Source organism: Antechinus flavipes, chromosome 2 (assembly GCF_016432865.1).
Source record: "Antechinus flavipes isolate AdamAnt ecotype Samford, QLD, Australia chromosome 2, AdamAnt_v2, whole genome shotgun sequence".
NCBI lineage: Eukaryota > Metazoa > Chordata > Mammalia > Dasyuromorphia > Dasyuridae > Antechinus > Antechinus flavipes.
Genome location: NC_067399.1, coordinates 310,237,111 through 310,249,522, shown reverse-complemented (window position 1 = coordinate 310,249,522; position 12,412 = coordinate 310,237,111). Strand labels below are relative to the sequence as shown.

The 12,412-nt window shown below is 32.3% G+C and overlaps 1 protein-coding gene and 1 long non-coding RNA gene across 5 annotated transcripts in view; one reads left to right on the top strand and one right to left on the bottom strand.

The window, feature by feature from the left end:
- The window catches only part of GTF2A1 (general transcription factor IIA subunit 1), a 49,391-nt gene that overhangs the window by 33,329 nt on the left and 3,650 nt on the right, over positions 1–12,412 (bottom strand). For all 4 annotated transcript variants that reach the window (XR_007950607.1, XM_051977464.1, XM_051977466.1 and 1 more), the window contains exon 2: positions 8,567–8,668. Coding sequence is in view for 3 of the 4 variants with exons in the window: in XM_051977464.1 (XP_051833424.1) it covers positions 8,567–8,668 (102 nt within the window). In the remaining variant the exon portion in view is untranslated. The remainder of the gene's footprint in view (positions 1–8,566; positions 8,669–12,412) is intronic.
- The window catches only part of LOC127549440 (uncharacterized), a 113,335-nt gene continuing 112,910 nt past the window's right edge, over positions 11,988–12,412 (top strand). The window contains exon 1 of the long non-coding RNA XR_007950609.1: positions 11,988–12,273. This is a non-coding gene — a long non-coding RNA (uncharacterized LOC127549440). The remainder of the gene's footprint in view (positions 12,274–12,412) is intronic.

Genomic DNA, 12,412 nt, shown 5'->3' with positions numbered 1-12,412 from the left:
CCACAAAAATCTAATTTTAAAATAGCAGTTTATTCTGACTGATGCAAAACATGGACTGACATCAACACAGAATAATCAACACCCACAGATGACTCAAAAGAACATAAAGAAACATGGTACATATAAGTAGTCTAAAGCATATTATTAACAATGTCTTGCACATGGGAAGGGAAAAGAATAAGGAACAAGCATTTTTTAAAGTACTTAACATGTATAAGGACTTTACAAATATCTTATTTAATCCTCACAACTATCCTGAGAGGCAAAGACTATTAATTATCTACATTTTACAGTTGAGGAAAAGTGAGGCAGACAGAAATTAGGCTATGAAGTGTCTGAAGCTGGATTTAGAATTCTTGATTTCGATTCTTGATTTCCCTGACTCCAGGCTGAGACTTAGCTGAAAAAATGCAAAAGAAATGCCTGAAAAGAAGAAACAATAGAAGGATCTCCACTCCTACACTCTAGTGGCAGATCCAGTATGGAAGTTTTATAGAAAGATATAGGTAAAACTGTAGCATAAACAAAAAAGAATAGAGAAGTTACAAAATTAATTCAAGGTGAAGCCTCTCATATCCACAAGATCAAAATTCTATTAAAACATGAAAGCTTAAGTACTATGTTGCAAGGGTATTAAAAAAAAATAGTAAAGGACTATATAAAATTGGAGCTGCCATCATTGCTATTTATAACATTTTTTTCCCCTATGAGAAATTTCCAGTTCTAGTATCACAGGATTAGATACATTAGAGGTTATCTCATTCTACACTCTCATATCAAAACTAAGATAATACTAAGACCCAGATTTATTCAAGGTCACACAAATAAGTAGAAAGGGAAAGGGATTCCCTCTGGTAGGCTAATGAAAACCAGCCTACTTTTTAAGAAAAGATACCTAAAAATTTTTGTTAGGACTTTATATCCTTAATGTGTTAAATATTTTTGTGTTTATTTTCTGGTTAATTTTGTAAAATCAAAATTTCATACAAATAACATTATATAAATTTATTATTTAAATAAAAGTTAAAGACTTGGGTGCCAATAGCTATATAATATAGCATGGCAAAAAGTATCCAAATATGATAACTAAAAATCATTTTATTAACCAGTCCTCTCACAGTTCAATTTCACATTAATGATTTCCAATTCCCTTTTATAAAATCAGATCGTTCAGTTTTCCAAATTAATTCCAGAATTAATCTCTGAAAAAAAGTATTATATGAGTCTATCACTTTAAGATATATTGTAATAGGCATTTATTTCTTTCACATAATTTCTAAAACCAAAACCTACCTCTCTCTGGATTTTCTATTACCATCCTATTTCTGAAGGCACGAGAAGGAAAACTGATTAATAATATTTACATAAAGTTAAAAATCAGAGATTATTATTCTGAACAATCAGGAATGGCAGAGCTAAAAAGTGCTAGAAGCTGGCACCAAAAAAGGACAAAAACATTTATACTATGTATAGGGTAAGGAAACAAAGGAGGGAGAGAGAGAGAAAGAGAAAAAGAGAGAGAGAGAGAGAGAGAGAGACAGGGGAAGAGAGAGAGAATAAAGAGCTTCCCATGTGCCCCATACTGTGTCAAGTGCTTTGCAACTATTATGTCATTTGATCTTCACAATAACTCTTCCAAGTAGGTGCTATTATTTTCCCCATTTTATAGTTGAGGAAATTAAAGCAAACAGAGGGTAAATGACTTGCTCAGAGTAACAAAACTAGGAAATATCTAAGGCTGGATCTGAAATCAAGTTTTTCTAGATTCCAGACTCAATGTTCTACCATGAAGTTGTCTATGCCCAGTCATTCTTTTTTTTTTAATAGCTTTTTAATAGCTTTTTATTGACAAACATATGCATGGGTAATTTTTCAACTCTGACCCTTGCAAAAACTTCTATTACAACTTTCCCCTTCCTTCTCTCCATCCCCTCCCCTAGACGTGCCCAGTCATTCTTTTTTTTTTTTTTTATGCCCAGTCATTCTTTAAGGAAAGAAGAAGTGGCAAAGATGACAAAAAAGACAATTACTGAAATGTTTCTGGAGAAGCAGGCATACTAATAATAGGCTGAAACTATTAATTGTATTAGGAATTAGTCCAGCAAATTTGAAAAGCAATTTATAACTATGCCCCCAAACCCCCTAAACTTTGAGTTGGTTATACTACTACCAGTTCTATGTGATAAAAACAGTCAAGAAAGAAGAAAAATATCTGTTGTAAAGCAGTTCTTTTTGTAGCTACAAATAAAACGTGCCAGTCTATTGCAGAATGGCTAAAGTAATCATGACATATGTGTATGTGTGTGTGTGTATGTGTATAAGTATATGAATATAATGGAATATTATTGTACCATAAGAGAAACTTGGGAAGATATATTATTACCTGATAATATAGTGAAATGAGCAGAACTATAACAGTTTATATAATCATATCATTATACAGAAAAATAAATTTGAAAGACTTGAGAACTCTGATCAATGCAATGACCAATTAATTATGATTAAGAATGATGATGCAACATGCTACCCCCATCTCTGATGGATGGATGCAAGATGCCAAATTAGAAGCCAATGTAGAAATTTATTATGAAGGTATTGTTTTTCTTTTTCTTTTCAATAGGGGCAAGGGTAGTTTGAGTGAAATGAGAAAGGAATACAACAAAAGAAAAACAGAAAGGAAGACTAGAAAGATGCACAATAAGCAGGACACCTTTGAAAGCTACAGACTAAAATTATCAATTTAGAAAAGCAAACTGTGTGTAACAGAAATATTACTTTCATGTACAATTCCCTTTTTCAGTCCTACTATGCAAATGGAAATATCGATTTTATTTGGTGTCAAGGACACAAATGACAAAAATAAGAGCTATATAGCTAACAAGACAGATGAAAAACAATGAGATCCAAACGATCACACAAGTAATGGGCAAAAATTAAAATGATGAATTTAAATGTATAAACATAAAACTTTTCACTTTGGTTGAGGGAAAAAAAAATTATTATTTTTTTAATTTATTATTTTGTTTGGAAGAGACCCAGCTAAATACGCTGTACAATAGGTACAGAGTTAATTAAATTTTAAACACATTCCACTATCACTTAAAAAAAAAAAAAACGAGAAGTTATAGACATGAAAGCAGAACTACTACATTTCATGCTAATTTCTCATCATCCTTCTAATAATATCTATAATTGTTCTTAGAGATACAGCTTAGCTAAGTGGGTCCTATGCTCTGTCTAAAATTCTATATGCAATGCCTCACAAACAATAAGTATTCAGTGAATGTTTTATTATACACATCAATTTAACTTTCAATCAGCCTTGCATTGTTTAATAAGGTTATTATGAAACAATTCAATCTTTCTGTCCTTTGTAATTCTGGACAACTGTTTATGATCGTTGAAAGTTACAGAGCAAGTACATGAGGTAAACTCCTGATTTAAAATGTTTCTATTATGTTATAGCTTACTTGCTGTGATATAAATTTTGCAAATTATAAAATATATTCAAAGTAGTAAGAAGTGAAAAGAAAACTTATCTGAGGCTTTACCAGCTTTAATATTTTTTAATAAAAAGATAACATGTTGTCTACTAACAATTTACCTTCCTTTTTTAAAAAGTTCATATTCTGCACTTAACATGAAATAAAATAGCTATTTTCATATTCATCATAGAAGAGAAAAAGAACTGGTTATGAAATTGTTTCAGTATCATTTACATAATCCTATAAACTTAAAAAAAGGGTAGTTTTAAAACAATATTGACAGTCATTATTTTTACTTTGGTAATTTTCCATACTGTAGAACGTCCATATCTTTTTTTAATAATATACATCAAACATACTGTAGCTATATGCAACATATCCTTTTGATATTTATATTTTTTAAAAAGGTATTAATGATTAACCTATATGGGCAGCTGATTTAGAAATGGTTTCCCATTATCAGGAACCAATTATTTAAAATTATGTTATACTCACTACATCTAAATACAACATCTGCCTCTTCACTGCTATCATGAAGTATTAAGGTAAATAAATATGGCTTAATTTAGAGGAATCTGCTAAGTTCTTCCTAGACCTTTCCTACTTACTTATCTGTTGCAGAAATGTGAAAATATAAACTGTTAATTTATCCTCAGGATGGTCTATTTGTTTACTTACACACGAAATGCTGGGCAAGCTAAACAAGCATACAATGATGTAACATTTCTTATTGCCTTCAGTTACAGGACTAATCAATTCTGTCAAATCTTTCATTTACCTTTGAGGACAGTCTGTAAACTATTCTGCCATTTAAAAGATGTTAATTATTTATGTTATGGCTTTGTAGCAATAAAATTAGGATCATCCTGGTTTAGTTCTTCTGATAGTGTATCAATGTTTTTGTCAATGGGACAAAAATCTAACACCTAGTAGCAAAAGTTAAATTGTTTGTAGACAACTTAACAACTATACAGTTCTCAACTGTTTGTTGTCCCCATTCCTTTGATACTATTACTTTTGCTACAGAAAATGAATAGAACTGTGTAGCCTGTGGATTATTTTGTAATTTTATCCTTGTTCTGGAAAAAAAAAAAACTTCACACTGTAGAGGGCCAGAACTCTGAAAAAGTGCATTTAAATCTAGGGCAGCAAGGTACTTAGAGTTAAGTACATACTTGGTACTTAGTATGGTGATATAATGGTTGCTCATGCATGCTCAGTGTGCTGTAGTGATGTAATTGTACTGAGGTATTTAAGGGAGCCCCAGACACAGAATACTCTCAGCCATAGCCACAAGAGAAGACACCAGACTCCCGGACACCATCTTTGACCAGGCATGTGGCTCTCCTGCCTCCTTCACTTCTCCACTAAGACAAGGACTCTGGCTGATCCCGAGGTCCTCCAGAGAGCTAGTCCAGACATTACATTACACAACTGGCTATGTTGGTTCTCAGAGAAAAGCTATGGACAGTTCATATTCAAAGTCCTCCCAATTTAGCAAGAACCTTTAACAACTTACACTCTGCATAGCATACAAAACCCCACTGTCCATTCTTTGTAATGATAAGGAATGACTAAGGTGTATGCAGAGTTCCAGGTTATTTTCAAATAAATTTTTTGAAGGAATCTATTTTTCATTAACATATATGGATATAACTATTTCTAGATATATTATACCAACCTTATCTATTGGTTATAAATTTTCATTATTTAAACAATACTACTAGCATTAAACAAGAAATACAAAATAATTCCTTATTCCCAGAAGTATAATACACATTTATGGTCCAGAAATAAAAAGATTTAATGGGATTATCAGATTAGCTATTTATTATATTAAAAAACAAAGGGAACCTGACTCAGAGAAGTTAAGTAAAATCAAGAGGTACAATGAGAAAGAAGTGAAGGGGGAAAAAGCAGAAAAGCAGAGAATGACTAAGGAAGGTATTCAAATGAGGTCTCTAAACTGGATAGTACTTCTGGGGCTAAGGAAATATTTATGATAGTTATCAGATGATAGCTCTAGGTTATGATCTATTGATATATATGGCTTATCATGTCATAATTCACATTTTAAATATCATAGATGACACTTAAGATGAACATAGGTCAATGTTCATCTGCCCTGGAACTAACAATTGCTGAGCACTGTGCTCTAGTCTCTGAGAATATAGTCTTAAATGATATAATTTCAAAGAATTTACATCTTATAGAATAAAACATGTTCATATGTAAACATACATGGAAAGGTTAAGTACTACTGTATATTAGACTAGAAGGAAAAATGAAAGCTTATTTCATTTCTTAAATAGGATTCACTTAAGTTGATATCCTCAAAGGCTAGAGATAGAATACCTATATCTATTAGGCACTTAAAAGCTTGTTGATTGATACATGATAGGAAAGCAACAGTTGGAGTATCACAAGTCTAAAATATGAATTCTCATTCTAAAAGGAAAAATTCTTAATCTGAGTAGGAGTAATTCCTTAGCTTCACAAAAAGATGTAGCAGAAAGTTATAAAGAGAATTAGGCTATGAGAAATGAATATTGAGTTTCCTGGAAAAACTTATGCCTAAACAAATTTACCTATAAAATATAGCTAAATGGTATGAAAATATATTAATGCAAAGAATAAACCCTACTGCTACAAGTCTAATATTTAAAGAATCTAAAATAAACCCATTATTTTTTATCCATCACGACATATCTGTATGATATTTGAGTATTTGCCATTGTTTATTTTCACTCTCTCTCAGTTCACTCAATACCTGTTATTCCAGAAGATTTTACCAATTTAACTTCTATTCATACTGAGAAATCAAGTCTGGAACTCCTAAAACCACATTATACCTCACACTCACATGTTTCCCATTCAATAATCAGCCAGAAGATAAAATTATTTCACTGTAAAATTAACGAAAAAACATAGTAGAAAGAAGTCACTGCCCACCATAAACTTAGAATATTACTACAAAGATAACATTCCATTAAGAAAGAAACTAAACAAGCAGGAGGATCTTCCCTTCCCCTCTCCCTTTCCAGTTTCCTTTTAAGTGTTATGTTCCCCCATATGAAAGTTAGCTACTTGAGGATAGGGATTACTGCTTCTTTCTGCTTCTATTTGTATTCTGAGAATACAACCACACACATAAATGCTAGCTGACTTATCTTTTCCACTCTACCCTGTACCTGTAAAAGGTACAAATGAATTCAAGCACTCAGAATTTGCTGACTCATGAAGCTGTTTTCTTGACTGAGAAAGCTACAATCTATTATTGCCTGTTAAACTTTCAATTTCTCCGATTTGCCCAAATCAATTTGCAGGCCGAGAAAAGATAAACAAGACAATGTATACCCAAGGACAAGTCCTTTTAGCAGCATTCTTTGACCTTTTTAGATATTAGCTTTTCTACTACAAGTCTGAATGAAGTCCTATCAGCCTGAAGGCTCAAATGACCAGGGAGTTCCTTAATTAAAAGCCCATTCATCATACATGAAATTATAGAGAAAGCTGACCACAAGTATCATGCTCATATAAGCATCATATAAATCCAACATTTTCAAAATAAAATTGTCATTTAAACTTTCCCATTTCAGTTGAAGACACATCACCAAATTCTTCCAAATACCCAAGATGGCAATTGGCATTATCATTTTCCTTCTCCCACATACTAAATAATTCATCAATTCCTGCCATTTCTACAATATTATTCTCACTCAACCTTTTCTCTATTTACAGAATTACTACCTAAATTTACACACATCACTTCTAGCCTAGCTTATTGTTAACAGCCTCCTCACCTTAAATCCATGTCTCCAGTCCAACATCCAGATATGCTAGTCAGTTTCTTTGAAGGTCAATCTGTCTATATCACTCTCCTTTCCAAATCCCTATTACTCCTGGAATAAACTATAAATTCCTTCGTTAAGCTTTTAAAGCTCTCTATTTCCTGTCCCACACTCTGTGATCCAGGTAAGTTGGCCTTCTTGCTCTCTTGTCACACAAGAATTCCATTTCCTGCAAAGCATTAGCCAGACCCATCTTTGGAATGCAATCCTTTCTCACTTCCACCTCCTCCTTTCAAGATACAGCTTGGGCACCACCTTTCACATGAAGATTTTTCTGATTGTTCCAATAGAAGATTACCCCCACGACCATCACGTACTTATTTGTATTCATCTTTTTATATCTACTTCATCTATGCTTATATACAAACAGTGTAAGCTATTTATTGTTATTATTGCATTTGACAGAACAGAATTTGCTTGAGACGAGATTGTTTCATTCTTTATACCCTTAGCATTTCCTAGCACTTAAATGCTTATTGATTAACACACAAGTTTTACTGACCTTTAAAATAAGATTCATTTTATGGGGGAAAAATTTTTAATTATGGCCTTTCTTCCCAACTTGCTATATAACAAACTAGGACAATTATGAATATGTCAATTATTTTTATACTCCCTACAACATCTGGTACTATGTGCTCAGGAACATAGTAAGACACTGAATAAATTTATTTACTGAAATGAATTATCATACATCAAAATAAAAATAGCTAGAGAAGAGTTATGTTATGTTCACATATCACATACTGGAATATCATCACTGACCAGTTAGCTATGGAATACTTGAATTATAAAAAATGCTGCCAAAAAAAAAAAATCTCACACACACACACACTTGGTATCACATCACTATATTAACAGTAAGAAAATATAAATTTTGAATGAAAATAAATATACAATATTGTCTAAACCTAAGACAATGCCCAGGCATAATCATGATTTTCACTTTAGAACCATTAAACTGAAGACACGAAAAGCGTATCCTTTGACCTTCATAAAACCTTAGATAGGAATTAGATTAAAATTATGAGACATTATTCAAACTATGACATTTTACATACCTTAATATCAACCTAACCTTCAAAAATTAAAGCAAATTATCAAAGGTATAATTGGGGAAACTATGACTTTTTTATAATGGATATCACCTTTAACAATGTAAAAATTGTCTTAACATGTTTGGGAAACAATGGTATGGCTATAAATGTTTTTGAACAAATGATAACTCACTGTTTTTAATTCCATAAGGACTTGTTCATCTACTCCATCATCCAGGAAAACTTCTCTTACATCATTAAGGACATCTTCCATGACAGATCTATATAATTTGGGCTGTAAAGAAAAAAGAAGTTGTTGAAAAACAAACTCATTTAGTTTATACTGCATTCAAAACAGTAGTCATTTTACAAAATATCTTAGTTTGGGAAGCATTATCACAAAAATTGGAGTTTTGTCCATTGGATTACCTTAAAACAAATATTTTTAACATAGCGGATAAATTATATAATCACAGGTAATTTAATGAATTTTTTAATAGTCTTCCTCTTTTGAGTAAAATCGAAACCCATTATTCATTAATATAAAGAATTTACATATTAGAATAAAAATTCTAGCATCTCAATGTCAAATATTAATTCTGTTCAACAGATTTTCAAATTACTCAGATTTGGTTTCTGTCACTATTCTACTTTATCTTGACACCTTCTCCTTCCCACTCCACCCCCACCTTATAACCTTCCAAAGCTTCATGCCAGCCTCTGCTCCTCAGTTTGACCTTTAGATTTTAGACCTGGGACCCAAAAGTATAACTCCTGACTCCTGTTTCTGGATAATCTTAAGCTGACTACTTATTGCCATCCCCCTTTGACATCCTCGTTTGGATTCCTACTGTTTTATTCTCTTACCTTCTCTCTTCACCTACAAAGACTCCCAAGTTAGCCTTTTTTCCCTTTGTGTTCAGGTGTATGCCTCTTTTCTATACAACCTAAATATGGGTTTGTACAGGAGGGTTATGGGTGGAATGCTCTTTTATATTTTAATAAAACAGCTAAATCAGATCAATAGAAGTAGCATGATACAGAAGAAAAAATACTATGGAGTCCAAGGTTTGAATACTGGCATATTTATCTATAACACTTGAGTAAGGTATTTATTCTCTACAAGCCTCATTTTCCCCATTTATAAAATTTAAAGATTTCATTAGATAAGGGCCCTTCTAGCTCTACAAATATGAAACTGAATTATTTCATCACAACATATTTCTCACTTAGTTTTCAAAGGGATCTTTTTTAAAAAGATCTTTTTATTAGGGAAAAAGTTAATGAAAACATGAACTAGACGGTACCAAGGTCATTTGCAATCTCCAGAGCAACTGTTTAGAAATTTTCATGCTTAATTGTATGATCACAAATATTATTAGTCACAAGAGGCCATCTAGGAGATAGGTTAAAATACGGTCTATGAACTTAAAAAAAAATTCTTTTTATAAGTTTCAATAACTGGCTCCCTTTATAATCCTATATAGTGTGTGGATTTAAAAACATTTTGAAAGGTCCATAGGCCTCACAAGACTACTAAAAGAAGTCCATAAAATATAGTTAACTACCCTTGAACAAAAAAAAAAAAAAAAAAACTTCTTTTAATTACAATGTAGACTCAACACAATCCTTACAAAAACAATTTGGGAACTTTCTATTGTATAATTCATATACATGGGAGATTTAATTTCTTAAATACCAGACTTCTATGCCAACCCCCAAATTCCCATCCCAAAAACAATTTGGGAACTTTCTATTGTATAATTCATATACATGGGAGATTTAATTTCTTAAATACCAGACTTCTATGCCAACCCCCAAATTCCCATACAAAAAAATCTCACTATAAAGAGATTATCATAACAAAAATGTTTATTTCTAAGATTATGTGAAGAAATTAGTAAGCAGTAGCCCAAATTATAAATTATCAAAATTTCCCCATCAATAATAACATTTCTGATGATAAATTAGTTATAGACATTTTTAGCTTACAAACTCAGGCACTTAGAGGCACCTAAAATTACTATCAGAAACGTCTTCGTTTTTGTACATACTATTCAATGAATAGTTGGGGGGGGAGGGGAAGGGGGAGAGAATATTTGCCCTGCCCCCTGATTAAACTGTATCTTATGCTATTTAATGGATTTATGTTCTATACAACATAACCTTACATTCTTACAAATGCAATAGAATAATTATCTTCATAAAGCATATTGTATACTTTGTTCACAACCCAAAGAGGTTTTTAAAATATCAGTATTAAGATACTTCAGAGACCACTCAGAATAAAAATCATTTCTAAAGGCATTTCCTAGTCAATCTGAATGAAAGCTACAAACTGCACCACACATACTGGTTCAGGGAAATAAAGATATATCATAACTTAGAAAAACAGGATATTAAAAAAAAAAAAAACTTTACAATTAGCTACATTAGGTGAATATTTCCATTACCAAAAAATTTACTACCGAAGAGAGGCAGCTGTATTAGATAAGATTTACAACAGAAATGTTCCTTAGGGTCCATGTGGAAGTCTCTTTTTAATGATAAAGAGACAGAAGGCTAGTTGCAGTAAGACTAGTATCAAGGATGTGATTTGAAAAACATCTTGTCTCCAAATTCTGCCCCTAGTCCATCCAACTTTTGTTAGGAATACAACTTTGGACTTCGTTTTTTCATCAATAAAATTGTTCAAATATTTTAATTTCCTATTTAACAGAGCTAAGGATCAAATGAATACATGTAGTTATGTAGTTGTCATCTATTATTTACAAAGTTCCTCTAATGTGGATAACTGGTTCTAATAACAAAAACTACTTACAGCCACACTAATCAATAACAAAAGGCAATAGATACTATATGGTCCGTGTAAATTTAAGAGTAACTCTAATGAAGATTGTCAATCTGTTATCTATGGATTTAGAATCCTGTATAGAAACATAAATTGAAATTGTGTAACAAGAGGATGTTAATCTGTGGTCTGTTAACTTTTTTAAAAATCCAGTGTTTGTACTCCAAAGCACCTCTTCATTAATAATAAAAATATTCTCCATTAACAATAAAAATACTATTTTCCTTCAAAAGGCACAGAAGGTAGATTACATTTAAGATTTACTATAGGAATCTAGAATCTATTCCAGATTTTAAAGGATCTCTTTTTAAACATGTTTTACATTTTAAAATTTTTAAAAATAAACTGTGAATTTTTAAAACCTCTATTTTAAAGTCATCTGTAATCAGATGCTAAGTCCTGGATACAGCCTGTCCTGTATTTTCCACATAAGTTAATACAAATGTGCTTTATTTTTCACTTCCAAATACTTTGGAAAGATTTGGGCTATTAGGAAGGAAATGGAAATAAGGCCTTTTACTTTTTTCCTTCTTTGAAAAAAAAAAAAACAAACACAAAAATCATCAATAATAGCCTCCTACTGTTTAAAAAGTAAAAAGAAAAAGAAGCTACTGCAGCAAAAGCCAGGGTCGATGAGCAATGTAGAGTGGACCCAAGAGCTGCAAAATTAAAAGTGCAAGAAGAGGCCACAGGAAAAAAAAAACAAAACAAAACAAAACAAAAAAAAAAAACAAAAAAAAAAAAAAACTATGCTGTGCACGAATCAGTTTCTCACTCCGGAGCATGCACCTCCCAGCCTCGCTCTCCGCAGCTCTCACTATTTAAAGCCTGATCTGGTGTTTAAATGGAGAGCCGGTGACGTAGGACTGAAAAGCACCTTCCCATCCTGGCAGAGTCTATATTAGAGAGCGCAATGGCTCTATATAAACAGGGCAGCCAAAGGGAGGAGGACCACAAGGAGCAGGGACTGAAAAGCAGGGGAAGCTGCAGCAGCCATGATGGATCGATCTCTCTCTGAGAGTCGCAAACAAGGGGGCCAAGTCTCCACGGTACAGTCCTGGGCAGAGAGGGTTTGTTTTCGGCATTTGGGGAGGGGGATGTCATTTTTTATTGTTATTAGTCTTATAATAAAGGAGAGTCGGGTGGATCGAGGATCACATTGCACTGGTGATTGCAAAGGTTATTTAT